Genomic DNA, 27,427 nt, shown 5'->3' with positions numbered 1-27,427 from the left:
GTGTGTCGCGGGGGGGGCGGGGAAGAAGGCGGGCGGTGCGGTGCGGGGCGGCTGCTTCCGGCCATCATGTTGGGAACTAGGGGCGCGGCGGACGGCGCGTCCCTTCAGTTTAATAACGTCAGCGAAAAGTGCAAGTGGGGCGATTGTTGACGGCGCCGACAAGGTTTTAATGGTGTCTGTGTTGGGGGAAGGGGGTGGGGCTTGTGTGAGTTTAGGGTGGGGGGCGGGGGGGAGAGACGAAGGAGGGGGGAAAACAGCTGGAGCTGAGGGGCAAAATACTATAAAGCAATAAATTATACAAAAATTGCAAGGGAGAAAATTTCCGCCCGCCCTCCCTCCCCACGGCACGGGAACTCGAGGCAGGGCGGCCTGCGATGGAGGATAAGAAAGACGAGCGGGAGTCGGAGATCCAGGAACACTGCCCCGAGCACTGGTTCTCCAAATGGGAGCGGCAGTGCCTGGCCGAGAGCGAGCAGCAGCAGCAGGCCGAGGCCGAGAGGGCGTCGCTGGAGCAGGAGCAGAGCCAGCAGAAGCTGTGGCATCTCTTCCAGAACTCGGCCACGGCGGTGGCCCAGCTCTATAAAGGTACGGCGGCGGGTCTTGGCAGCAGCCCGTCATCCTCCTTCGCCACCTCTCCCCACCCCCCCCCATACCCTACCATCCTGCTCGTCCCCATCATCATCCCTTCCCCCTCCCTCATCATCGCCATCCTCCGCCACTTCCCCTCCCCCATGATTATCCCCGCCTTCTGCTCCTTTTCCCCCATGATCATCCCCACCCCTCCCCTCCCCGTGATCACCCCCCACCATCTGGCCATAATCACTCCCCTTGATCACCCCACCCCTCCCCTCCCCATGATCATCCCCCACCACTGCCTACAAACCCCATGATCGTCCCAGCCTTCTGCTCCTTCTCCCCATAATCAACCCCACTCCTCTGCTGTTCTCCCTCCCCGTGATTCCCCCATCCCTTGCCTCTACCCCACCCTATGGTCATCCCCCACCCACTGCCCCTTCCCTTCCCAATGATCGGCTCCCAATCTCTACCCTTTCCCCTTTTCTGTGGAAATCCCTAACCCTTTGCTTGTTCCCCTCCACATAATCATACCCAGCCCCCATGATCATATCCCAACCCCTGCCCATTCCCCTCCCTGTGATCATATCCCACTGCCCATTCCCTTCCGTGATCATACCCCACCCCCTGCCCATTCCCCTCCCTGTGATCATATCCCACTGCCCATTCCCCTCCCTGTGCTCATATCCCACTGCCCATTCCCTTCCGTGATCATACCCCACCCCCTGCCCATTCCCCTCCCTGTGATCATACCCCACCCCCTGCCCATTCCCCTCCCCGTGATGATATCCCATCTCCTGCCCATTCCCCTCCCCGTGATCATACCCCACCACCAGCTATTCTCTTTCCTGTGATCATAGCCCACCCTCTACCCATTCCCCTCCCTGTGATCAAATCCCACCCCCTGCCCATTCCCTTCCCATGATCATATCCCACCCCTTGCCCAATCCCTCCCTGTGATCATAGCCCACCCTCTACCCATTCCCCTCCCTGTGATCAAATCCCACCCCCTGCCCATTCCCTTCCCATGATCATATCCCACCCCCTGCCCAATCCCTCCCTGTGATCATACCCACCCCCTGCCCAATCCCTCTCCCTGTGATTATACCCCACCCTCTGCCCATTCCCCTCTCTGTGATCATACCCCACTGCCCATTCCCCTCCCTGTGATCATACCCCACCACCAGCTATTCCCTTCCCTGTGATCATATCCCACCCTCTGCCCATTCCCCTCCCTGTGATCAAATCCCACCCCCTGCCCAATCCCTCCCTGTGGTCATACCCACCCCCTGCCCAATCCCTCCCTGTGATTATACCCTACCCACTGCCCATTCCGCTCTCTGTGGTCATACCCCACTGCCCATTCCCCTCCCTGTGATCATACCCCACCACCAGCTATTCCCTTCCCTGTGATCATACCCCACCACCAGCTATTCCCTTCCCTGTGATCATATCCCACCACCAGCTATTCCCTTCCCTGTGATCAAATCCCACCCCCTGCCCATTCCCCTCCCTGTGATCAAATCCCACCCCCTGTCCATTCCTCTCCCTGTGATCATACCCCACCCCCTGTCCATTCCCCTCCCTGTGATCATACCCCACCCCCTGTCCATTCCCCTCCCTGTGATCATACCCCACCCCCTGTCCATTCCCCTCCCTGTGATCATACCCCACCCCCTGTCCATTCCCCTCCCTGTGATCATACCCCACCCTCTGCCCATTCCCCTCCGTGATCATATCCCACCCACACCTGTCCTCCCCATGATCATAGCCCACCCTGTGCCCGTTCCCCTCCCCGTGATCATACCTCACTGCCCATTCCCCTTCCCGTGATCATACCCCACTGTCCATTCCCCTCCCTGTGATTATACCCCACCCACACCTCTTCTCTCAGTGATCATATCCCACCCCCTGCCCATTCACCTCCCCATAATCATACTCCACCTCTTCTCCTCCCCATGATCATACCCCACTCCCACCTCTTCCCCTCCTCATGATCATACCCCACTCCCACCTCTTCCCCTCCTCATGATCATACCCCACTCCCACCTCTTCCCCTCCTCATGATCATACCCCACTCCCACCTCTTCCCCTCCTCATGATCATACCCCATTCCCACCTCTTCCCCTCCCCATTATTGTTCCCCAACCTCTGCTCCCACCCCTTTTCCACCCTGTGCCCCATTCCCTTCCCCATGGTCATACCCCAACTGCTGCCCCTTCCCCTCCCGATGATCTTCCAACAGCTTCTGTTCCTTCCCTTCTATAACATCATCTCTGCCCCACCCCTCCAGCAACACCAACAGCACTGAAGTTTCTCAGCATCATCCCTAGAATCTGCCCCAGTTCCTCTGCCATCATCCCCAAAAACAGCTCCCCTACATCTGCTATCATCACACCAACTCATCATCAGCCATCCCCTACGTCCTCATCACTCCCCCTTTCCACGTGATATGTCACTGCTGTCTGCCCCGTTGTTCCCCACCTTACACCTCCTGTCCTCCTTCACTCTGATCTTCAGTCTCCTGTAATCTTCTTCACAGCCCCATCCCTACGGTTTCCCATCCCCCTCAGTCAGTCCCAGTACCTCTCCTTTCCCCCTCCCACCACTAGTTATTGGGCCCGGATTTCTTTCCCTCCCCCTCCCACCCACCAACATATGATTGGTATCTTTTCCCCTTCCCTTCCATGGTTGGTCCACTCATCACCTTCAGTCGGACCCCTACACCCACTACCTTAATTTCCCTTTCCCTTCCCTCCCCCATCATCAACGTCCTCCCATTGTCAGATCTCTCCCCCCACCCAAGGTCAGTTCCCGTCCCTTTCCCTCCCATCATCAGTTCCTCCCCTCACTGCCCCCGTCATTGTGCTCTGCCACTCTGCTCCCCCTACCCACTGTCACCACCCTGAATTGCTCTCTCTTTGTCCCCCCTCCTGCTTTCCATGTCATTAAGCGCAGGTCCTTTGACCAACTCGTCCATACTGGTCATGTCGACCTGAGCTGTTTGGTTCATATCCCTCCAACCTTCCTATTCCTGTACCTTTTCAAGTCTTCTAAATGTTGCGATTGTATGTTACTCTACCACTTTCTCTGGCATTTTGTTCCACGTACCTTCCACCTTCTGTGGAAAATGTTTCCCCTCAGGTCCCTTTTATATTTTTTTCTCCTTTTAAACTTTGTCCTCTTGTTTTTTTTGTTTCTACTGTCTGAGAATGGACTCTAATCCATGGCCCTCCTGATCTTATAATCATCCATAAAAATAACCCTCAGCCTCCTTTATTCCAGGCAAAGTCTCAGCTTATTCAATCTTTCCTTCTAGCTCAATTCCTCCAGTCCTGGTAACATCCTTGTGAATAGTCTAATCAATCTTCCCAGCTTAATGATATTGTTCTTGCAGCTGGGTGACACAGTATCACCAACAACTTGTACAGTTGCAGCATAACACAGCAAGTCATGTACTCAGTGCCTTGATCAAAGGCACCCTGTCTTTCTGCCGTGCCACTTTCAGGGAGCTTTTCTATTTCGGCCCTAAGTCTCTATTCTATTACACTCTCCAGGGCCTTAATATTTATGTGCAAGTTCTACCCTGTTGCAGAACTGGCCAAAATGTAACAGCTCACACTTGTGAATTAAATTCCATCTGCATTCCCTTGCCCTATTTCCCCAGTTCATCGAGGTCCTGCTGTAATCTTAGAACGGTTTTCACTGTTCATTACACCAACAATTTGAACTTGTTAACCATGTTTGCAACATTGACGTCCAATTTGTTAATACTGATGACAGACAGCAAAAGCAGCTTTGATTCCTTGGACACAGCAATGGTCACAGTCCTCCAATCTAAACAATGGCTTCCATTCCCATTTTCCACAACCCAGATCGCATGTAATCCAACTTTCCATACAGGACATTTTCTTCTGCTGCCTTAGTTACCGCTTCAAAAATCTGAATCCTAATTGCGCACATCCCAAGAGGAAGCTACTGGCATGATAAAGGAAATCCTGAACACCACCAGAGATGGAGGATCTTCACTGCTGCCCCAAATACCAGAGCATAACAGGCAGTAAATAAAAATAGTTTTCTATATACAAAGCCTTGTTTGCCAAGCCGAATCGGCCACTGCCTTTCTAAACACAGGTTGATCCTGTCTCAAAATTTCATCAAGTCAGTCTCCCACCTCTGGTCTGTACTTCTCTGGCTTGCCTCACAGCTTTTCTTTAATAAAAGCACATTATCCCAGCCCTGCCTTCCACTACCTCACCCATGTCAAAAAGATGATGCAAATTTCTCAGGCAGTGCCCCTGCCATTTTTTCTCTCCCTTCCACGTGTCTCCACTCATCTGTCCCTCACCACCTTCTCATCCCTCTGTCTGTCTGTCTCCCTCTGTCGCTCCCTCCCCCCACCTTCCACTGCTCCCCTCCCCCTCCCCCCACGGTCTGGTTGGCAGTTCATGTAGGGGGAAGGGCAGTGAAGGGCGAAAAAAGTGTAAAGTCATGTTTTATTTCCGCAAGTGTATATCTTTGGCTGTGCTGTTTGATAGCGCAAACGATATATTTAATTCTGTGTTTCGATAAATCCGAATCGAGCTGGGAATTGTGCTCGTAAACCTATGATTTTATTTCGTTATGGAATTTTGGTGGGCCTTTAGTACTTTGGTGGGATGCACACAAAACAAATTCGAAAGGTTGATTTACCAATTGAGATGGTTATAATAATGTTTGTAGTCATAATTACAAACCCTTTATGTGTATTTGTGTGGGTTAGGTGTTAACATTGTAGGAACTGAAGTCGGGGCGGTGTCTTATAGGATGTGTTGAAAGACGCAGGGAAAAAAAAAACACAACAGGACTGATTTATTTCGCAGCGTGAGTTTCACAGCAATAAAATATTTTAATATTTGAAATCGCCTGAGTTTTAATTAAAAAAAAGACGCAAGCAAAATGGCGTAATCAAACATGGCCGGCGGATTCTCTTTCCTTTTTTTAAAAAAATGTATTACAGTGTGTCTTTTCGAGGAGCAGTTTGCATTTACTGCTCTACTAACTTGTATTTTTAACCCTTCTTCCCTCTCCTTAACCTGCCCTTTCCCCTCTCTGCGTGGCCTTCGTAGATCGAGTGTGTCAGCAACAAGGGCTGTCACTCTGGGTTCCGTTTCAAAATGCCGCCTCGGCTGTCACCAATGTGTATAAAGGTAATATTCAGACCTCTTACTTCTTTCCCGGCATCGTTTGGACTCGTGTGTACTTGTGTCCGCATTCCAGTGCCGTGGGGTTAACATTTTAGGCGCTGGAGTTTAAAAACCGCCAAATGAACTAATGAGCAGCTAAACTGTGAAATACTGAAGTTTCATACAGAGACTTGCTCAGTTGTTATTAGTGTTGTGGAAATTAATGCAACTTGTGAGGAATTGATTTTTGTAAATTAAATTCTTTCAAACGAATAGGCATAATTTCACCAAATAGGCTGAGTGCTTTTTCCAGTTTTTGAGTGACGACAGGAGCCCAGTCTAGAACTCTCTTCCTCCTCTCTGTCCCCTTCCCCTCCCCCTTCTTAATTTCCTTGCATGACTCATGTTGCTGGATACCCAGTACAGCCAAAACAAGACTTTTGCAATACATTTCCATTCTTGCATCAAACATTTTGGTTTAATGCTATTTTTGTTAGCTGTCTTCAGTTTTTAAAATAAATTACAGATAAAATTAAATACTGAAAAGGAAAGTGCTTACCATTTCCCTTCAATGAAGAACTTTATTCAAATATAATATTAGTGATATGGGATGACTTTTTTCTAAGCAGTAAACTGTGCATTTAAAGCTATATGAGCCCCAGTTGTGTACATTTAATGTTGCTTTGCAATTAAAGCTTTTATTATTATTGAAACTTGTTGTAGACTCCATAATTTATCTTTATAAATTATTGTAGAAAGCTTTAATAGCTATCTAGGAATTGCTGAATTTCTCCTTTTATGTTTTTATATTTAAAATATAACTTCTACCCACACTTGGTTGCATCTGTTTGCTTTCTGAATGCTATTATTAAGCCCTTATGAGCATCAACCTTAACATGGCATGCAAGATTTCTTTCTGAAATAATTGGTCCAATCTTACAATAAAGGAATGGAGGTACATTTATAAAACAAATTATAGTGTGTTGGAGTGTAAAGCTAACTACCGTGGCTACGTTTGAATCATTTCTTTCCTATTTACACAGAGCTGAATGACTCTTGTCTGTCACTAATATTCAGTCACATGGACATAATCCATAAAAGAATACTTGAAGTCTGAACACAAAATATAGTGGATTTTTTGAAACTTTAATTCGTTCTGAATAAGTAAATTGAAGTGGTAAAGAAAATATTTAATTTGGATTACCCAAATTTACCGTATTTACCAATAGTTTGAAGGTTGAAAGATGTGATTGGATTTTGCTGGTAAGAATAGCATTTTATCATTGTAGTACTAATATTAATAAAACTACCTGGATATATTTTTGCTAAAAAATAAATACATTTTAATTTGTGCCCAGCAGCAATAATTTGGCCAAAGTAATCTTAGTTGGTCAAGGCAATTATAGGTATGATTTCTCTTCCCACATTATTGATGAAAGTATTCTTTTCACATGTTAATTGGAGAAGAGATTGTGACTGAGAGCCCATATATACAGACAGACAGACACACACACACACACACACACACACACACACACACACACACACATTACCTTGTTGTTCTGTTGTTGTTGTGTTGTGCTGTGCATGCGCACTTCACTGTCTTCCCCGGTATATTGTTCAAATGGGTCTGAAACCGAGCTGATGCAGTCTGGTTGACTTTATGGTGCCATTCCTGCCCTACACAGCGGAATATTCCACTTCTTTAGTAATGGGGAGGTGTAAATGTATATAGTTTGTATACTCTATTTGAGGTAGACACGTGTTGATTTTCAAAATATAATTGTACCTACATTATGGGGTGCATCGTGTTCTAATTCATGTGTAGGCGTAAGTTTGTAGATAATTAAAGATAATGTGTCCTGGGGCCTAATAAAACAGGGCTCTTTGTCCTTAGTAGAAGAAAGAGATAGGGGCTGAAGAACTATTATTGTGTTTTCTGGTACATATTTTTTTGTAAAAATTGGCACAAGCCTGCACTAAAATGCTAAGCGACTTTAGCCATTTTTTTTCTTAGATTTTTTTTTAGGTCTTCCAAAGATAAATGTTAACAAACGACTGTCATCAGTTTTATGTTTTGTCTGTGATTCGAGGACACCACTTAGTGATCCATATGAGACATCACTGGAAAAAAAATTCCTTATTATACTTCAAATTTGGCTGTTTCTTGAGTTTTGCCGACATTGTCAGCATTCAGTGTTGTCACAACTCATTGTCAGCATTCAGTGTTGTCACAACTCATTGTCAGCATTCAGTGTTGCAATCAGATGCATAATCAAAATATACAGCACTTAAGTATTTTATTTCTGTTTCACAATGCAATTACTCTAAGGAAGTATTTGCTCGTCATTGGTTTTCAGTAACATGTTAAGCAATTCTAAATTGTTAGTTTAAAAATAACTTGTGTAGTGTGGTTGAGATAACCTTGTATTTATTCAAGTACCTGATTCTGCAGAATTGGTTTGAAACCTGATACCCAAGTTCTATAATTGACATGGATTAAAATAAAACAGATCTTAGTGTATGGTATTTTAAACTGCAGTTTACCTATTCTGAGAAATTTTCTTTTTGTTTCAGAAAGTATTGAAGCTCAGCGCAGAAGTTATGATTTAGGAATTCAGGTCGGTTATCAACGTCGTAATAAGGATGTGTTAGCTTGGGTAAAAAAGCGGAGACGAACCATTCGGAGGGAAGATTTGATCAGCTTCTTATGTGGAAAAGCACCACCGCCACGCAATACCAGAGCTCCCCCTAGACTGACAGTTGTTACCTCTCCCACCAGAGCACCCACAGCAGAAGCTAACTCATCTGTAGAGACGGACTTGCAGCCTTTCCGTGAAGCCATTGCACTACATGGTAATTATGTTATGTGATTAAGCTCTTTGAAAAAGAAGGTGCTAATTTCAAACAAGCTGCCTGTCATGCTGAATTTCAGCATTATTAGATTAAGCATACCTCAGTTTTGACTATAGAATAGTTAAGTTGGGGGCTGTGATAAATTTTGTTATATTGTAACATGTAGCTCCAATATTAATTACTTCAGCTGCTCTTCTAATTTGGTAAGCATCAATTACAATATTTTGAAAGAAATGGAAAAGGTTCAAATACATTTTAAGTCTTGCTCATGCTTTGTAGCACACAACTTTTTTTTTGCTGGTAATAATGTTTTTAAGGTCCTGAAATTTTGTATCATATTGAGATTTTACATCCCTTTATCTGAACTAATTCTTGGTACCAAGTTATATTTTGCCCTTACAATTGGGAATTGTATAAATTTTGTTTTATTTTGTTTATTAAGATATTTTTACAGTTATTTAACTTCTCTGGCATTTCAAGAGTTGTAGCAAAGAATATTTAGCACCCCTGATATCATCTCTTTAGATGTGGAGTTTTTAATATGCCCTTTTTCCAAGAATATTTTTAAATCTTGTGTATTCTAGTACCATTAATATCACATGATACTCTCATGGCAAGCACTTTGTAGATCATTACTTTAAACAAACAGTTTAAGAAGTTTCCCTGTCTTTGCTAAAGAACTTACAAAGAACCTACAATGCTTGTTTCGTTCTTGTGGAGGTAAGAATTTTTCTGGTTATTTTAAATTCAGATCATATTCCTTAAACACTAGATTGGATGAGATTTTTATCGATATCTAACATTTACGACTTCATGACGGGATGTATTTATTACGTTTTGACATGTTTGGGAATTAATTCAACAAGCACTTTTGATGCTGCGTCCTTGGTTTTATAACTGGACCCTTTGTGATAGTGCTAGATTGCGGCAAAATTACCTTCTCTATTTTGGTCATTACTTGCATCAAGGGAAGACAGTGGAAATGAGTCCAGTGAACAGAATACAATCAAAATAGACTAAACTGATGTATTGAGACCAGTCAGGGAGTGAAGGAGTCAGTGGATCATAATTGATACTTATTGTTTGGTAGAAAAAAATATAAAGTTTTATTTTGTGTAGGTGGGTTCAGGTAAAATGCCACACTCACAACACGCTGGAGGAACTCAGCAGCTGCTCCAGCGTGTTGTGAGTGTTGCTTTGACCCCAGCATCTGCAGATTATTTTGTGTCAGGTAAAATGCTACTGTGGGCCAAGAATTTCTTTCATTTGTCTGATATGCAGCTGTGTTAACGAAGTTTGTCTGAGAGCTATTTCCTAGAAAATCTGTAGACTGAAACTAGCCACTGAGCAGGAAATAAAATACTAGTTAACCTTGCTTTTGTGGAGCATGTCCAGTATTCTATATGTTTTCATAATTTGGTTAGATGCTACTACAGGTTGAGTACACCTTATATGAAATTCTGAAATCTAAAGTTTTTTGAGTGCTGACATAACATCACAAATGGAAAATCCCACAAGGCGCTGGGAAGGTTCCCAGGTGATGCAGTGGTCTCTGCGCACCGCGGACAGTTCTGAGAAGTGACCTGGATATGTACTGAACAAAGGTTAATGAATAAGTAGAAAAACACTGCAGAAAATGAAGAATAAAGATCTTGATTGTGTATTGTCATTGTCAGAGAGCACATATGCCGCTTACCAGCATGCTAGATCATAAGACAAGCAAAGATCTATCATGAAGAACTGAAAATTAAAGGTAATTGAAAATATTCAGCAGACTGGTTGCAGAAATTTAAGAGAAGGCATGGCATTAAATTTTTAAAGCATCTGCTGATCACAAAAATCTAGCATCAGAGCAAGTCGATGACACTGATTGTTTTTATACCTTCAAAGTTCAAAGTAAATTTATTATCCAAGTACGTGTATGTCACCACATACACACCTGAGATTCCTTTTCTTGAGGGCATACTCAATAAATCCAGTAACTGTAACAGAATCAGTGAAAGACCAGATCAGCCGGGTGTTCAACCAGTGTGTAAAAGACCATAAACCATGCAGTGCAAAATAATAATAACAAATAAATAGGCAATGAATATCTAGAACATGAGAAGAAGAATCCTTGAAAGTGAGTCCATAGGTTGTGGGAACATTTCAATGGTGGGGCAAGTGAAGCTATTCACTCTAGTTTAAGAGCCTGTTGTTTGAGGGGTAGTAACAGTTCCTGAACCTGGTGGTGTGAGTCTTGCGCCTCTTGTACCTTCTTCCTGATGGCAGCAGCGAGAAGAGAGCATGGCCTGGGTAGTGGGGGGGGGGGGGGGTGTCCCTGATGATGGATGCTGCTTTCCTGTGTCAACACTCCCTGTAGCTGTGCTCAATGGAGGGGAGGGCTTTACCTATGATGAACTGGGCCGCTTCCACTGCTTTTTGTAGGATTTTCCATTCAAGGGCATTGATGTTTCCATACCAGGCTGTGATACAGCCAGTCAATATTCTCTGCACTGCACATCTCTAGAAGTTAGTCAGAAATTTTAGATGTCATGCTGAATCTTCGCAAACTCCTAAGGAAGTAGAGGCATTACTGTGGTTTCTTCATAATTGCACTTGCGTACTTTGCCCAGGACAGGTCCTCTGAAATAACGTAGAGGAATTTAAAGTTGCTGATTCTCTCCACCTCTGATCCTCCGATGAGGACTGGCTCATGGACCTCTGGTTTCCTCCTCCTCAAGTCAATAATCAGCTCCTTGGTCTTGCTGATATTGACAGGTTGTTGTAATGGCGCCACTCAGACCGATCTTCACTGTCCTTCCTACCTTTGATTCTTCACCACCTTTGATTCACCCTACAGCAGTCAACAAACTTGAGTGCAGCAGTGGAGCTGTGCTTAGACACACAATCATAAGTGTAGAGTGAGTAGAGCAGGGGCGAAGCACACACTCTGGTGCACCTGTGCTGATGGAGATTGTGGAGGAGATGTTGCTCATCTGAACTGACTGGGGTCTGCAAGTGAGGAAATAAAGGATCCAATTGTACAAGGAGTATTGAGGCCGAGGTTTCATAGAAACATAGAAAATAGGTGCAGGAGTAGGCCATTCGGCCCTTTGAGCCTGCACTGCCATTTATTATGATCATGGCTGATCATCCGACTCAGAACCCTGCACCAGCCTTCCCTCCATTCCCCCGATCCCCGTAGCCACAAGGGCCATATCTAACTCCCTCTTAAATATAGCCAATGAACTGCCCTCAACTGTTTCCTGTGGCAGAGAATTCCACAGATTTACCACTCTCTGTGTGAAGAAGTTTTTCCTAATCTCGGTCCTAAAAGGCTTCCCCTTTATCCTCAAACTGTGACCCCTCGTTCTGGACTTCCCCAACATCGGGAACAATCTTCCTGCATCTAGCCTGTCCAATCCCTTTAGGATTTTATACGTTTCAATCAGATCCCCCCTCAATCTTCTAAATTCCAGCCAGTACAAGCCTAGTTCATCCAGTCTTTCTTCATATGAAAGTCCTGCCATCCCAGGAATCAATCTGGTGAACCTTCTTTGTACTCCCTCTATGGCAAGGATGTCCTTCCTCAGATTAGGGGACCAAAACTGCACACAATACTCCAGGTGTGGTCTCACCAAGGCCTTGTACAACTGCAGTAGTACCTCCCTGCTCCTGTACTCGAATGCTCTCGCTATAAATGCCAGCATACCATTCGCCTTTTTCACCGCCTGCTGTACCTGCATGCCCACTTTCAATGACTGGTGTATAATGACACCCAGGTCTCGTTGCACCTCCCCTTTTCCTAATCGGCCACCATTCAGATAATAATCTGTTTTCCTATTTTTGCCACCAAAGTGGATAACTTCACATTTATCCACATTAAATTGCATCTGCCATGAATTTGCCCACTCACCCAACCTATCCAAGTCACCCTGCATCCTCTTAGCATCCTCCTCACAGCTAACACTGCCGCCCAGCTTCGTGTCATCCGCAAACTTGGAGATGCTGCATTTAATTCCCTCATCCAAGTCATTAATATATATTGTAAACAACTGGTGTCCCAGCACTGAGCCTTGCGGTACCCCACTAGTCACTGCCTGCCATTCTGAAAAGGTCCCGTTTATTCCCACTCTTTGCTTCCTGTCTGCTAACCAATTCTCTATCCACATCAATACCTTATCCCCAATACCGTGTGCTTTAAGTTTGCACACTAATCTCCTGTGTGGGACCTTGTCAAAAGCCTTTTGAAAATCCAAATATACCACATCCACTGGTTCTCCCCTATCCACTCTACTAGTTACATCCTCAAAAAATTCTATGAGATTCGTCAGACATGATTTTCCTTTCACAAATCCATGCTGACTTTGTCCGATGATTTCACCGCTTTCCAACTGTGCTGTTATCACATCTTTGATAACTGACTCCAGCAGTTTCTCCACCACCAACGTTAGGCTAACTGGTCTATAATTCCCCGGTTTCTCTCTCCCTCCTTTTTTAAAAAGTTGGGTTACATTAGCCACCCTCCAATCCTCAGGAACTAGTCCAGAATCTAATGAGTTTTGAAAAATTATCACTAATGCATCCACTATTTCTTGGGCTACTTCCTTAAGCACTCTGGGATGCAGACCATCTGGCCCTGGGGATTTATCTGCCTTTAATCCCTTCAATTTACCCAACACCACTTCTCTACTAACATGTATTTCGCTCAGTTCCTCCATCTCACTGGACCCTCTGTCCCCTACTATTTCTGGAAGATTATTTATGTCCTCCTTAGTGAAGACAGAACCAAAGTAATTATTCAATTGGTCTGCCATGTCCTTGCTCCCCATAATCAATTCACCTGTTTCTGTCTGTAGGGGACCTACATTTGTCTTTACCAGTCTTTTCCTTTTTACATATCTATAAAAGCTTTTACAGTCAGTTTTTATGTTCCCTGCCAGTTTTCTCTCATAATCTTTTTTTCCCTTCCTAATTAAGCCCTTTGCCCTCCTCTGCTGAACTCTGAATTTCTCCCAGTCCTCAGGTGAGCCACTTTTTCTGGCTACTTTGTATGCTTCTTCTTTGGAATTGATACTATTCCTAATTTCTCTTGTCAACCACGGGTGCACTACCTTCCTTGATTTATTCTTTTGCCAAACTGGGATGAACAATTGTAGTTCATCCATGCAATCCTTAAATGCTTGCCATTGCATATCCACCGTCAATCCTTTAAGTGTCATTTGCCAGTCTGTCTTAGCTGATTCACGTCTCATACCTTCAAAGTTACCCCTCTTTAAGTTCAGAACCTTTGTTTCTGAATTAACTATGTCACTCTCCATCTTAATGAAGAATTCCACCATATTATGATCACTCTTACCCAAGGGGCCTCTCACGACAAGATTGCTAATTAACCCTTCCTCATTGCTCAAAACCCAGTCTAGAATAGCCTGCTCTCTAGTTGGTTCCTCGACATGTTGGTTCAAAAAACCATCCTGCATACATTCCAAGAAATCCTCTTCCTCAGCGCCTTTACCAATTTGGTTCACCCAGTCTACATGTAGATTGAAGTCACCCATTATAATTGCTGTTCCTTTATTGCACACATTTCTAATTTCCTGTTTAATACCATCTCCGACCTCGCTACTACTTTTAGGTGGCCTGTACACAACTCCCACCAGCGTTTTCTGCCCCTTAGTGTTTCGAAGCTTATTGATTAGTTTTGAGGGGATGATAGTATTGAATACCGAGCTGTAGTCGATAAAGAGCATCTTGATGTATGCATCTTTACTATCCAGATGTTCCAGGGTTGAGTGAAGAGTCAGTGTGTTGGCATCTGCTGTGGACCTGTTGCCCCGCGGAGTAGGCAAATTGGAACGGACATTACATAAACCTAAAAAAAGAGTAAAATACTAATACAGTGTCCTGTAACTTTTTAAACAAGACACGGCATCATAGGTGGAGACTGAAAGCCTGCTATTACTACTTGTTCAACAGCTGATTCAGGTATTCTCCTGATGTGGCTGTGCTGTTTTTGTTGCCCTGCACTTGTTATATTTTTTATTAATGTAATAATTTTTATTGTTTAGTACATATGAGTGATGAACAAGTGCAGGACAGAGAATGCTTACCAGTAGCGCACAAATTCAGAGTTGGAAATGATGATGATCCCAAGCTACCTCATATATTCCAAAATCTAAATAAATCCTAAGTCCAAAAGACTTGCAGCCTTTAGCATTTCAGATAAGGGGTACTCAACCTGTACTGCATTTCTTGAAACTGTGAAAGATCACTAATCTTAATTATTAAAAATACCTTTATGCAGTTTGTTGTTGAAAAAAGAAACTTGTACATATCAGCAGCACAAAGAGCGGGAGCAACTCAGCAGGCCAGACAGCATCTATGGAAAAGAGTACAGTTGTTGTTACGGGCCAGGACCCTTCATCAGGTCCTCTAGCATTTTGTGTGTGTTGCTTGGATTTCCTGCTTTTCTCTTGTTTGTGATTGTACATTTCAGTCTCATTATGAAACTATTTAGACACTGTTAGAGGCAGTAAATCAAACAGTTTGATTCTTGCTCTCAGTGTTATCAATGGATTACGAAAAGCTTATTTTGAAGAGAAGTCATGCTGCTAGGAAATATACATTGAGTTTTGAGACTTGACAGGTACTGATTTGAACATCTATGCTCAATTAAATGTTTATTTTTTGGGGGAGGGGAAGAAAAATTACAAGTCGGCCTGCTTTGTGCCATTGGTACAGAAGCTTGTAAGAATGAGAAATATTTGGAAATGAGGGGCAGGTTTTGGGACATTAGGATAATGAGGAAGTAGGACTTAGGTTTGATAGCGAATCTGAACTCCGATTCAACAACTGTCACTTCAGATAAAGTCTAGGAATTTAGTCTGTAGCTAGTTGTGTGGGAATCCATCTAAGTTCACTTTAGTTAAATAATTCTTAACCACAAGACCTGGCCATAGCCCGCATAGGCCATTTTAATTCTATGCTGAGCACATAAATTGGTTCTGACCCAATCTGCATCAAATTTGAATTCAGAAGGGTGGGGGGTAGTTTTCCTCTAGATTAGTTAGTTCAATTTTTGTTTGCTTGTACTCCAATCCCGCTTGTTAAATTCGTGTGCAACACACAAAATACTGGAGACTCAGCAGATCAGGCAGCATCTATGGAAAAGAATAAACAGTCAACGTTTCGGGCCAAGACCCTTCATCAAGACCCTTGCGTTTGTGATAAATTCCTGTGGCCATCTGCTTATGAAATGGACTTTTGTTTTACTGGGTCTGTTTTAACGTGATATTTTAATTTTTTCAGTTTTGGTTTGGTTTGTGTTTAAATAATATGGTATTTTTATTCTAAGGAATTTAGTTTTTGTTTTGATTAATGTTGCCAACAGTTCCATGTAGAAAGACAGGTATTTATTTGCATATTAGCAACTTTCTGAAATCTTCTACGAGCTTTGTCTTAGTTGGGTGAAAAAAAATCCCACCGTTAACATCAGGACAGGATCAATTCACCCATTGATTTAGCTAAGGGCCAAAAATAAGGTAGTTTACATTTTCTATAATGCCTTCTTTAGCTTTTAAATTGATATTAGATTTTAAAAGTAGCTTCACAGGTACATGGGGTCATAAGGAAAGCTTTTGGCACATCGGCCTTTATTGAGTTTTGAGTGCAGGAGATGTGGTGTTATATTGAAGTTGTATGAAAAGTTGATGAGGCCTAATTTGGCGTGTTGAGTGCAGCTTTGGTCACCTACCTACTGGAAAGGTGTCAATAAGGTTGAAAGAGCACAGAGGAAATGTACAAGGATGTTACTGGGTCTGGAGAACCTGAGTTATAAGGAAAGATTGGGGAATAGGTTAGAACTTTGAAGATTGAGGGGAGGTTTGATTGAGTTATACAAAATTATGAGGGGTATAGATAGGGTAAATGCAAGCAGGCTTTTTCTGCTGAGCTTGGGTGGGACTACAACTAGAGGTTATGAGTTAAAGGTGAAAATGAAAAGTTTTTAAGGATAACATGAGGGGAAACTACTTCACTCGGGGTTGTGAGAGTGTGGAACGAGCTGCCAGCACAAGTGCATGTGAGCTCACTTTCAACGTTTAAGAGAAGCTTGGATAGGTACATGGATGGTAGGGGTATGGTTCTGGTGCAGGTTGATGTAAGTAGACAGTCTAAATGGTTTGGCATGGACTAGATGGGCAGAAAGGCCTGTTTCTGCTGTACGTTTCTGTGACTGTTATACCAGTATTGAAAAGTTTTGGCGGAAATGTGCTGGGAGGGCATTGGTTGTGGAGGCAGGACTTTGCCGCTGGTCAGTTTCAGGAGTTTAATGGGCAATATGTGTTCTGACATGTTTGTGTCAATAAGGCATTTGTACCACTAAATCTGCCTTCAATGAATATTGGCTGTGGGCCCTGCTATGAATATCTGATTATGACACTCAGATGAGGTAGAGTTTTATTGGGGCCTTTGGACTTACTGGTATTTTACTGACCTGACAATAATGCATTGTGTTAATTTTAGCTAGCCATTTGCTGTTATTAGAGTCCAGTCTTACTGGTCAGCATCCACAATAGGCACCTGCATTAAAAGTTGTTAGATACTACTTGCCATCCACATTTTATACTATCTCTCCTTTCAACGCCATGCATGAAACAAAGGTAATAATTTTCTGCTGTTCTTTTAAATATAGACGTCTGAAACTAAATATTAGGGTTACTCTTGTTAAATAATGTGGTGTGTTTAAGATGAAGGATACTCCGGTGTAGCTTCATCTCCATTGTCCACACTGGAGCTGACCAGCACCATTAGAATTATAACTTCCCCCAGTTCCAAGTGAAGAATCCAAATTAAATGTTCTTTCTTCCTTCAGTTGTTTTCTGAAGACAGTTGCATGGAAGGTTCCCATATGCTTTCTTTGGGCATAGTAGTTTTCTTGTGGTTGTTCTTTTAAGCTTGAAGATTGTACATTTATCGACCATTTACAGCGGTACAGCTCATCGCACAAGATGCCTAGGTTCAGTCCTGGCCCCCTCCTCCCACCTTTTGTATGGAGTTTGCATGTTCTCCCTGTCACCATGGTTTGTGCCTTGTGGTCTGATTTCCCCTCTCATTCCCAGGGTGTTGAGATTGGTAGTTTAATTGGCTGCTGCAAGTTGCCCTTTGTTTGAGTGAGTTGTAGAACTTGGAAGGAGTTGATAGAACATAGGGAGAATGAGATTAATGCAGCGTTGTTTGAAAGACCTGTTCCCATGCTGTGTATTTCTACCACAGTTAACACTTATTGTTGATTATGATCAGAGTTGAAAATTTGTCTTTACTTTCAGTAACATCTATAATTAGTGCAGAATCATGACACCCTATAAATCTGAAGCTCGTCACTGTACTTCTTTATATGGAGTCATGAAACTAGATATTCTAAAATACCAAGCAAGGGAAAAACTACTGGATGATCTCACCAGTCCAAGTGAAGGGTCTTACTCGAAACGTCGATTATCTGTTCAACTTCGCAGGCACTACCTGACCTCAGTTTTGCCAATAGTTTGTTCTTAATAGTTCTAAATGTCTTGGATAATGGGTATAGAAAGTTGTTTTCTGATGCCCAAAAAGTAATTTGGTTTAAGTAAAAAGTCTGGGAGATTTGAACGAACTAGCAAATTAATTTTCTATGGATCAACTGCATGGTCATCTGTTTTGAACCTAAAAAGGATAAAACAGAGCATTCTAAATGGGAAAAACTAGAAGTTGTGAAAGGCAAAGACGTTTTGTGTTTAATTCAGATTTTTTAAGCTGGCAGGTAAATGAATGGCTGATAGGATCCTTCCCTTTGTATAATGGTGGGGGTGGTGGTGTGATGATAGTACAGGGCCATTGCACACTAGCGATAAAGCCCTGGTAATGCAACGTCTGGTTATTGCCAGGGCATCTGGGTGCTATACTTTGGCCTTGGAGAGAGTGCAGAACAGATTATCATAATGATGCCTTGACTTTAACTATCAACCAAGATTGGATCTTTTACATGCAAAGTGTAGCATAAATTTGCAATGCTTTTGCTCGTGTAACTGTTTAATTTTAAATCTGAAAAAGTCAAAAGTATTTAAAGGATACGAGGGTGGCTTGGGAGTTATGAAAGACCGCAGAGGCATCTGGGTGCTCTTACAGGTGAAGCACAAGCTAGCCTGCAGGTACAGAGTCTGTGAAAGATTGGTCTGGTGAAGAGAAGTAAGAAAGCCATGCTGCAACCGGGGCGCTAATAAGACTGTACTTAAAGTACTGTGTAAAGTTTTAGTCTTTAAGCAAGTTGTACACTTGCATTGGAAACAATGCGGAGAAAATTCACTTGGTTGATTCCTGGGATGAAGTAGTTGTCTTGAGGAAAGGTTTTCAGGATATGTTCATGCACAGAGTTTAGGAAAACAACATGTAATCTTGGCAGTTTATTTTTTCCTTGGTGCGTAGAACTAGAGACAGTAGTTTCAGAGTAAGGGAAGCCGCAACATTTTGGAAATGGCGGTGCTTTAGCCATTGAATGGCAGAGTAGGTTAAAGGGCCCACATGGCCTGCTTCTCCATTTTCTTCATGGGTGTGTAGGCAGACTTGGTTACAGATCAACTGTGATTTTATTGAATGGCAGAGTGATGTCAAACAGGTGGCCTCCTGTTTCTGCTCATGCAGAATGATTTGTAAGCGGTCCTTTAATGGAACTAAATTTATGCTATCTTAGTACAGGCCCTCTCCAGCTGTCGAATGCAGGGCCGTGCGTGCGCGCGCACACACGCGCACGCACACGCACACACACACACACACACACACACACACACACACACACACACACACACACACACACACAGTGTTTGGGAGGCTGGTGGCATGGATTTGCTGGCTACCGCAAGCATCTTTTGCCATGTGGGGACTCTGTTTATGGCAACTTTTTGGATTTGTGAACTACCTGGGTAACTGTCCTCCCCTCCTGAATAGAACCCTACTGTAACCCGGGGAGGGTATGTTCCTTTGCCAGTGTTTTGGTGGTGTGCATTTTGCAGATGTTTTAGTCAGAAATCTATTTAGTTTAATGATCACAATCTTAAGTGAATGACTTTTGTGAGATGATCAAGATCTGTTAATTATGTTGGAGAATTTTGCCAATTCCTAAATATGGTCTAGAAACTGATTCCCACGGTTATCTTGCCACCCTATCTCCTGTAAAAATGATATTTCCTTTTCTCAGTTCCTTTGTCTCCACTGCATCTATTCTCAGGATGTGGCTTTCCTTTCCAGGACATCAAAGGTGTCTTCCTCCTTCAAAGGACAGAGTTTCCCTTCCTTCATCATTGATGCTGCCCTTGTCCAAATTTCCTTCATTTCCCAAACATCCGTGCTCACCCATCTTCTTGTGACCTTAACAGTGATAAGAGTTCCCCACCCCCCACTTTCTGTAAAGATTGCTTCCTCCATGATTCCCTTACCCATTTGTCCCTCCCCACTAACCTCCCTTCCATCACTTATCCCCGCAAGCAGCCAAATTGCCACACCTGCCTATTCGCCTCCTCCCTCAATTCAGGGCCTCAAACAATCCTTAAGGGTGAGGTAACACTTCACTTGCAAATCTGCTGAGGTTGTATTTTGTGTCCAATGCTCCCAGTGTGGCCTCCCCTCCATTGGTGAGACCTGTGGTAAATTGGCCGACTGCTTTGTCAATACCTCTGCTCCATCTGCCAAAAGTTGAACTTCCCATTGGCCAAACATTTTAATTCCCACTTCTGTTCCAATATGTTGGTCCATGGCCACCTCTTGTGCCACAATGAGGCCACTCTCAGGGTGGAGGAGCAACACATTGTATTCTGCCTGGGAAGCCTCTAACCTGATATGATTTCTCCTTCCGGTTGAAAGAAAATTCCCTCCCTCTCTCATCATCTTCTATTCCCCATTCTGGCTTCTTACCTCTTCTCACCTGCCTATCACCTCTCCTTGTGTCCCCTCCTCATTTCCTTTCTCTGATGATCCACTCTCCTCTCCTATCAGACTCCTTCTTCTCCAGCTTTTATCTTTCTCACCCACCTGGCTTTACCTATTACCTTTCAGCTATTCTCCTTGCCCTCCCCCCACATTTTTATTCTGGCATTTTTCCCCTTCCTTTCCAGTTCTGAGGAGGGTCTCAGCCTGAAACATTGACTGATTATTCAGTTCCTTAGGTGCTGCCTGGTCCGCAGTGTTTCTCCAGCATTTTGTGTGTGTTGTCTTGAGTTTTGCCAATGTTGTTTTCTTTTTCCACTGCACTAGGAATTCCACATTGAACTCCCCCACTGCAATCACAAATACTGAAACATGCAAAAACCAACAATTTTGTGCTAAGTTGTCATCATATAGTCAGTCCCTCACTTAACTCAGCAGTTGTATGGCCATTTGTATTGTTTGTAGGATCTTGCTATGTGCACATAGGCATTCATATTTCCAGTATTATGATAGCAAGGGCTGTTCAAAAGTGGGCTAACTGGAGATTATGGAAGGTAAATCTGTTTTACTTTTGTTTCTGCTTCTGGTCTTCTCTGTCTAATCTCTCAAACATTTAGCACTTTGTCTGCACAAGTTGTCACTGTACTCCAAACGGATGTTATTTTGGTGTAAACCATGTTGTTGAACATTGGCAAATTATTTAACTCTGCAGGTCAGTGCGATCAAGGCTACACCTTCTCATTGCACAGTCTCTGGTTGCTCAATGACAATCTAGGAATTAGGCACATTAGCCATCTTTTTCCTCTGCGTAACCCATAGTCAAGACACTGACTACAGCTCTGACTGGGATTGGTTTGACCTGTGGATCAGTTTTTTTCCCCTCACTAATGTAATGAAACTTCCAAAAAGTTAGACTTCACCCTGTTTTGATGATTTGGGTTTCTACTCAAGTTGTCAAGTAGTTGGAGCCAGAATACTGAATTGTTATGTGTGGGACTGCATATAAATTTTGGTGAGAATTTGCTTGTTACTTACTAAAAACGGGCTTGAACAAAGAAAATCACAAGTGCCTAAACATGCCTAGGAACCTTCCAGTGACTGAAGTGGATTAAATAGTTAAATATTAAAATGATAGTAAGAGTAAGCCACGCATGTACTGGGACCATTGACGCATTCATTTGACACTTGTTTTTTTTTGTGTTTCCACAGGCCTTAGTGGAGCAATGGCTAGTATAAGCGTACGCTCAAGTACTCCAGGATCTCCCACTCACGTAAGTGGTAGCTCTAACTCTTCACGCAGGAGAAATGGACTCCATGACGTGGATTTGAACACTTTCATATCAGAAGAAATGGCACTCCATTTGGACAATGGTGGCACTAGGAAGCGTTCCTCAGCCCAGTGTACTGATGTGATCACTGATTCCCCAACGCACAAACGCAATCGAATGCTTTGAACTTTTATATTGTTGCCGTGCTACTTGAAAGCCACTTGATACTCGACACTTTCTTGAATGGAAATGGAGGGCCATCGTAACTAGTTTGATTGTGAAAGTACAAGTGAATTCAATAATGATTGCCATAAAGGAAGTTCTAACTAATGTGGTAGATGCTTCTTGTAATTATGGCTTTCCCAGTACTGGTCTTGTGACAGAGGACATCCAATCATTTGTGTAGTAGTTAGCAAGATCATCATAGGTAAACACATTAGGTTCCAAGCTAAAGTGACCTTAACTTTTTTCTCTTTAAGGGAAGGGTGATTTGGATGTTAATTTGGTTAACATGTTAATTGCCCTTTTTATTTTCTGCTGTGTTGACTGCTTGAACAGTTGCCAATATATCACTGGTATCGTTTATGTTAAAATAGCCTCTTTTGTCAAATCTACAGACTTCCATTTTAAAGCACTGTACTAAGACACTACTGGTTTTCGTATAGTGCAAGAACATACCTTGTATTGATATTGGATTACTTTTATTTAGACTCAAGCAGCTGCTAATTCTGTCGATTGTGAAAATGGTGCTATGATGGTCATGCAATGAATACTAAATATCAAAAAAATCAACAAAGATCTTTATTGGATTCACTTCTTGTGTTTGTGTTGCAAAACATACAAAAATACTATTGACTTTCCCGTAAATTCTAAAATACTCTTGTTATGTTTAAATATATAAATATATATAAATATATGTAATGTGTATATACTAAGCATTTGAATGCTGGTATGATACTCGTTCTACAAAATGTAAATAAAATGTGCACACCGAACCCTGGAGTGGATATCCAAAATCAGAACTGCATCATGCTTGCTTTTAAATGTTTTCTCACACAATGGAGTTGGTTCAGATAGCTCTTGGAACAAATCTTTGAGTAGAAAATGACAACTTAGTTGTTTAGTGGCCTGCTCACTCTTGAATTGTCAGCAGTAGTTAGTTAAAGAAGGTTGATACTTTTGTGAAGATATTTGCGTAAAACTACTTGCATTAAATCTGAAGAAATGCTTTTCGTCGAATTGTAATTCGGTGACCTCTGATTGCATTGTGGTGATGTTTGAAAGAGGAGCCTTATAATGTCAGTTTTTGGGGGAATTTTAACTTCTGAATTTACACTGTGGTAAGCAGGCTTAGCAAAAAACTTCTGCAATTTACTGTAATTTTAAAGGAGATCCGTTTGAGTTAATTTACATTTTGATTTTCAAGTTAAAATCCTTAGCTGTGGGTCGCTACGTAGTCCAACTTGCACAGAAACTTGATGTACACACACACACACACACACACACACACACACACTAACTCAACAAATTTGCCCATTTGCACATGCAGACAGATACCAGTCTTGATGGCTATTTTGGTTTGACTTGTTTTCTCACTGGGAAAGCTATGCAAAGTGCAATTTTACTGTTTCAAGTAATACTAACTGGGGGGTGTTGTCTGTTGGCCTCTCCTGCTTGTTTGCAGTTAGACAACCCAGCCAGCCTAAAAGAGGGCTTGCTTTTTAAGCCAGAGGCAGTAGGGATATGCTGCAAGGCAGCACTTTTGTTTTTTTTTGTAATAGTTATAATTTTTAAGTAGATTAATCTTCAATCTATAGTTCCCTGTTTTCCTTACCCACCCCTCCCAGTCACTCACTCCAAGCCAGATATAGGTTGTATTGGCAAATATTAGAAACCACGCCAGTGGTTTCTGGCGAAGCTTATTTGAAAATGAATTGGAAGTGCAAGGAGGGCGTCAACTGATCTTGGATTTCCTAATGAAAATCCACATGGTAAGAACTGAGTACATCTCATAAATGCTGACCTGTTTTAGATTTTTTTTGTGAAATTTTATTTTGGTCTCTAGATTCCTTTTCACTTTGGGAATGCTAGGAGCTCAGGATGATCAACTTAGTATTACAAAAAATGTTTTATGGTCAGAAATTGTGTTAAATTGTTTGTGTGGTTGGTGCGGAGGGGGGCGGTGTAACATCCAGCTGCCCATATAATGCAGTTTCACTGTTTGAACGCACATGGTGTTTTGCGGTGGAGTGAAGGAAGCTGTTCTTGATATTTTTACAGGTTTCTGGCAGGGTGGAATGTAATGTAATTCAAAAAGTGAAAATAAGGCTTTCAGCAAACTTTGCACTAACAGTTTTTCTGTTTACATTTGACATTTACATGTCTGTTCACATTCTTGCCACAACCCCCTCGAATGATCTTTTGCAGTAGTTTTTTTGCCACTTTTCTAGCTAAATGTATAATGTTAAATCTAGGTGATGAAGTACAGTAGTGATAGGTCACCACCTTTGAGGCGATTGATAAAATTCCATAAATGTTTTGATAAGGTTAAATTTTAATAGTGTTCTGAGAAGGTATTACCAGATACCTCAGTGAAAAGGTGCCTGGATGGGTTTTAAGTTGCACGCAGTTTGCTTTTGTTGAAGTATTTTCATTTGGTGGAAACCACTGTAAACTGTAATTGCCATTTTAAGAATAGGTAATTGACAGTTTTATGCATTAAAAGTTTGTATCAAAATGTTACTTTAACTGTAGCGTGCACTTGGAGAAAGAATAAACACCATGCAAATCAGATGTTGATTTTTTCCATTGCATTGGTCTACTTGGAAATTATTTTAAAATGGCTTCTTTTAGGGAGTACATTTGTGTGTCTTCCTTCTTTCTCCCCCCACACCCCCTGATATTATTTATCCATTCTGAGGGTATTGACAGAAATGGCAAATTCAGGTTGGGAAATGCCTCAAAATGGGGAATTGAAAATGCAATGCTCACACCACTCTGGAGATCTTTTGGTTCATTTTTGCTTTTACCTCCAAGGACTTAAATCATGGCCTGTAATATGGCCAATCATTTGCTAACTGGAAAACTGCAGTTACAAAAATTAAGTTAATTTTGGTATGTCTAGTTTATTTTTATAAATTACTGAAAAGATCAGTTAATGGTACATCGTTAAGTTCATGGTACTCATATCCTTTTAGTGTTCAACAGGCATAAGTTGTTACTAGGAGATGCCTTTCAGAACAAGGCCTTTGCTATGTAATGAGTTTTTAGTTGTAAATGAAATGCTGTTTATTTTTCAATCAATAACCTGAAAAAATGCTTTAATCTGTAGTCACAGGACTAGATTGCAGAGATTTGGACTTCTGGCCTTTCAGTCTCCAAACTTTGTTCTCCCTTGTGTACTCTGGTATCCCTTTAATAAATATTACTGCCCTTCCAGAGTGTCTGATTTAACTATAACAGTAATAAAGATCTATGGATTGTCTATTTTCCATGCTAGTACATTAGCCGGAGTCAATTTATTTGATGGTTTCTGATTTAAAAAAAATAATGTTAGTACTGTACTACCATTGGCCACTAAAATGGTAGTACTATTTTAATCGTTCCTGTGTGAAACATTTTCTGTTAATTCTTCTTGTCCACTATTGCTGTTTCAACCAAAGATGGGGATGTAAGCTTAAAGCAGCATCTCTTTCTAAAGTGCGCACACAATATACTGCAGGAACTCAGTATATCAGGCAGCATCTCTGGAAGTGAATAAACAGTTGACATTTTGGGCTGCAGCCCTTTGGACCCTGCCTGACCTGCTGAGTTCATCCACCACTTTGTGGGTGTTGCTTTGGATTTCCAACATCTACAGACTTCCCTATGTTTATATCTTTATAAAAGTTACTCGACTCTCTTCTTGAATAGGTGAGGGAATTTCCATCAGTTTTTCTGTTTTGTACCGAAAAGATGTATAAAATTGATTTGAGTGAAATCTGAGCAATGAAATTCAGGTGGTTTTTATTCTGGAATGCAGCATATCAAATACAGAGGCTAAACTATTCCAATCATACTGAAATAGGGAAATTGAGTTAGTCATAGCTTTACTTCCCTCACTTTGTAATGTAAGTTTATCCATTTTGGTTTTGGCTGCGACATCAAATTAGTTGTAAAGGTCAAGTGTGCGAAGGTACATGATGGGGAGAAGCAAGTAAGAAAAGAGATTTCCATATCTAAAGGCTGCTACCAAGTAGTGAAGAGAAGTGCAGGAGCGCTGGCGCGCTTACCCACTGATCTGAAGCAGCAGAACACTGGCAAGTGGATCAAGAAGCTACTTGGGATGCTCTTTAATAACTACAAGACTGATTAAACAAACACGTAAGATACCTTCCATGTTAGGCTTTATTAAATCGTTCTGCTTATCCAGTTACAGGAAAGTTATGAGGCTTCATCCCAAAGTGATATATTGCCAAGATGGGACAAGTTTGAGAAAGGATAGGCTTGGCTGATTTCTGATTTTTGGCTGAATAACATTTTGTTTATATAGCCGGATGCTTCAATGAGATGAATTGCCTCAGCACCACAAAATTGTGACACTTCCACTGTCAGGGCCATTGCAATGGACCGTGCTTTGCTGCATAGTATGCCTGGAAACAGATGATGATAATCAGTTTCCTCATGGGGAGGGCACTAAGTGTTGAGATGTATCTTGAGGAAATTGTGTAAATGCTATTGATCTGTGCAGGGATGTTGCACAGATCAGTAATTTATTAATTAAAAGTAGTTCTATATACAAATGACCCATAATTCTTGAAATGCTGTATTGATCTCCATTTGGGTTGATGTATGTTGTCAATTACTATGGCGATCAGTGTGCTCAAGATGCAGAATACTTGGTACAATGACAATGGTCTAACTATTAACTTTGTTATTAAAGGATTACTATGCAGTTATAGTCCTCTGAAAAAACTACCATATGAAAATCAAGTACTTATTTCAATGTACTTAACCTTAATGTATCATTAATGTGACAATCATTTTCTTCCTTTAAGTGTAATAAACATTCCTGGGAATAATTCAGCAGATTAGGCAGCATCTTTTGTAGGAGGAAAAACAATTTATGTTTGTTTTGAATCTTTTTGTCAGTTATTGAAAGATGAATAATCTAAAATGTTAACATTAGCTTCATAGATTCTGTCCTGTCTAATGAAGACTTCCAGATCCTTTGTTCTGGCATTGGTATAGTGCGGCGATTTAGCCGTTGTTGCAATCATCTTTCTTCCAGTATCTGCTGCATTTTATTTTTGTTCTGAATTAATTAGTTCTGTGTAGAGCTAATATTCAAGGTACATTTATTATCAAAGTACGTGTGCGGTATGCAACTCTGAAATTTGACTTTTCCAGACAACCACGAAATAAAGCCACGGAAAACATTTAAACAAATATCCATCAACCCCACTCCCCACGTGCAAAAAAAAACACAAACTGCAAACCTCCTACACCTCCTATACAAAAAAACCAAATTGTGCAAAAGGCAACAAGACATAAAACCCTAAACCCCTCACGTGAAAAAAAACGCACACAAGCTGAGCAAACGGCAACAAAAACATTTCCTGCCTAATCTTACTGTTGTCAAATCAATTTTGA

The 27,427-nt window shown here is 42.0% G+C and overlaps 1 protein-coding gene across 2 annotated transcripts; it reads left to right on the top strand.

Annotated features, from left to right (window-relative positions):
- Window positions 1–239: 239 nt before the first annotated feature.
- hapstr1a (HUWE1 associated protein modifying stress responses a) lies at window positions 240–25,234 on the top strand. Of its 2 annotated transcripts, XM_072268954.1 has the most exons (4): window positions 240–585; window positions 5,682–5,762; window positions 8,316–8,594; window positions 21,738–25,234. In XM_072268954.1, the coding sequence occupies exons 1-4, from the start codon at window positions 375–377 to the stop codon at window positions 21,980–21,982; spliced, it is 816 nt and encodes a 271-aa protein (XP_072125055.1). In that variant the 5' UTR covers window positions 240–374; the 3' UTR covers window positions 21,983–25,234. The 2 variants fall into 2 exon arrangements, with proteins under 2 accessions (XP_072125055.1, XP_072125056.1); XM_072268955.1 differs by lacking the exon at window positions 5,682–5,762.
- Window positions 25,235–27,427: the final 2,193 nt, after the last annotated feature.

This window comes from Mobula birostris, chromosome 9 (genome assembly GCF_030028105.1).
Source record: "Mobula birostris isolate sMobBir1 chromosome 9, sMobBir1.hap1, whole genome shotgun sequence".
NCBI lineage: Eukaryota > Metazoa > Chordata > Chondrichthyes > Myliobatiformes > Myliobatidae > Mobula > Mobula birostris.
This window is presented reverse-complemented; position numbering and strand designations above follow the sequence as displayed.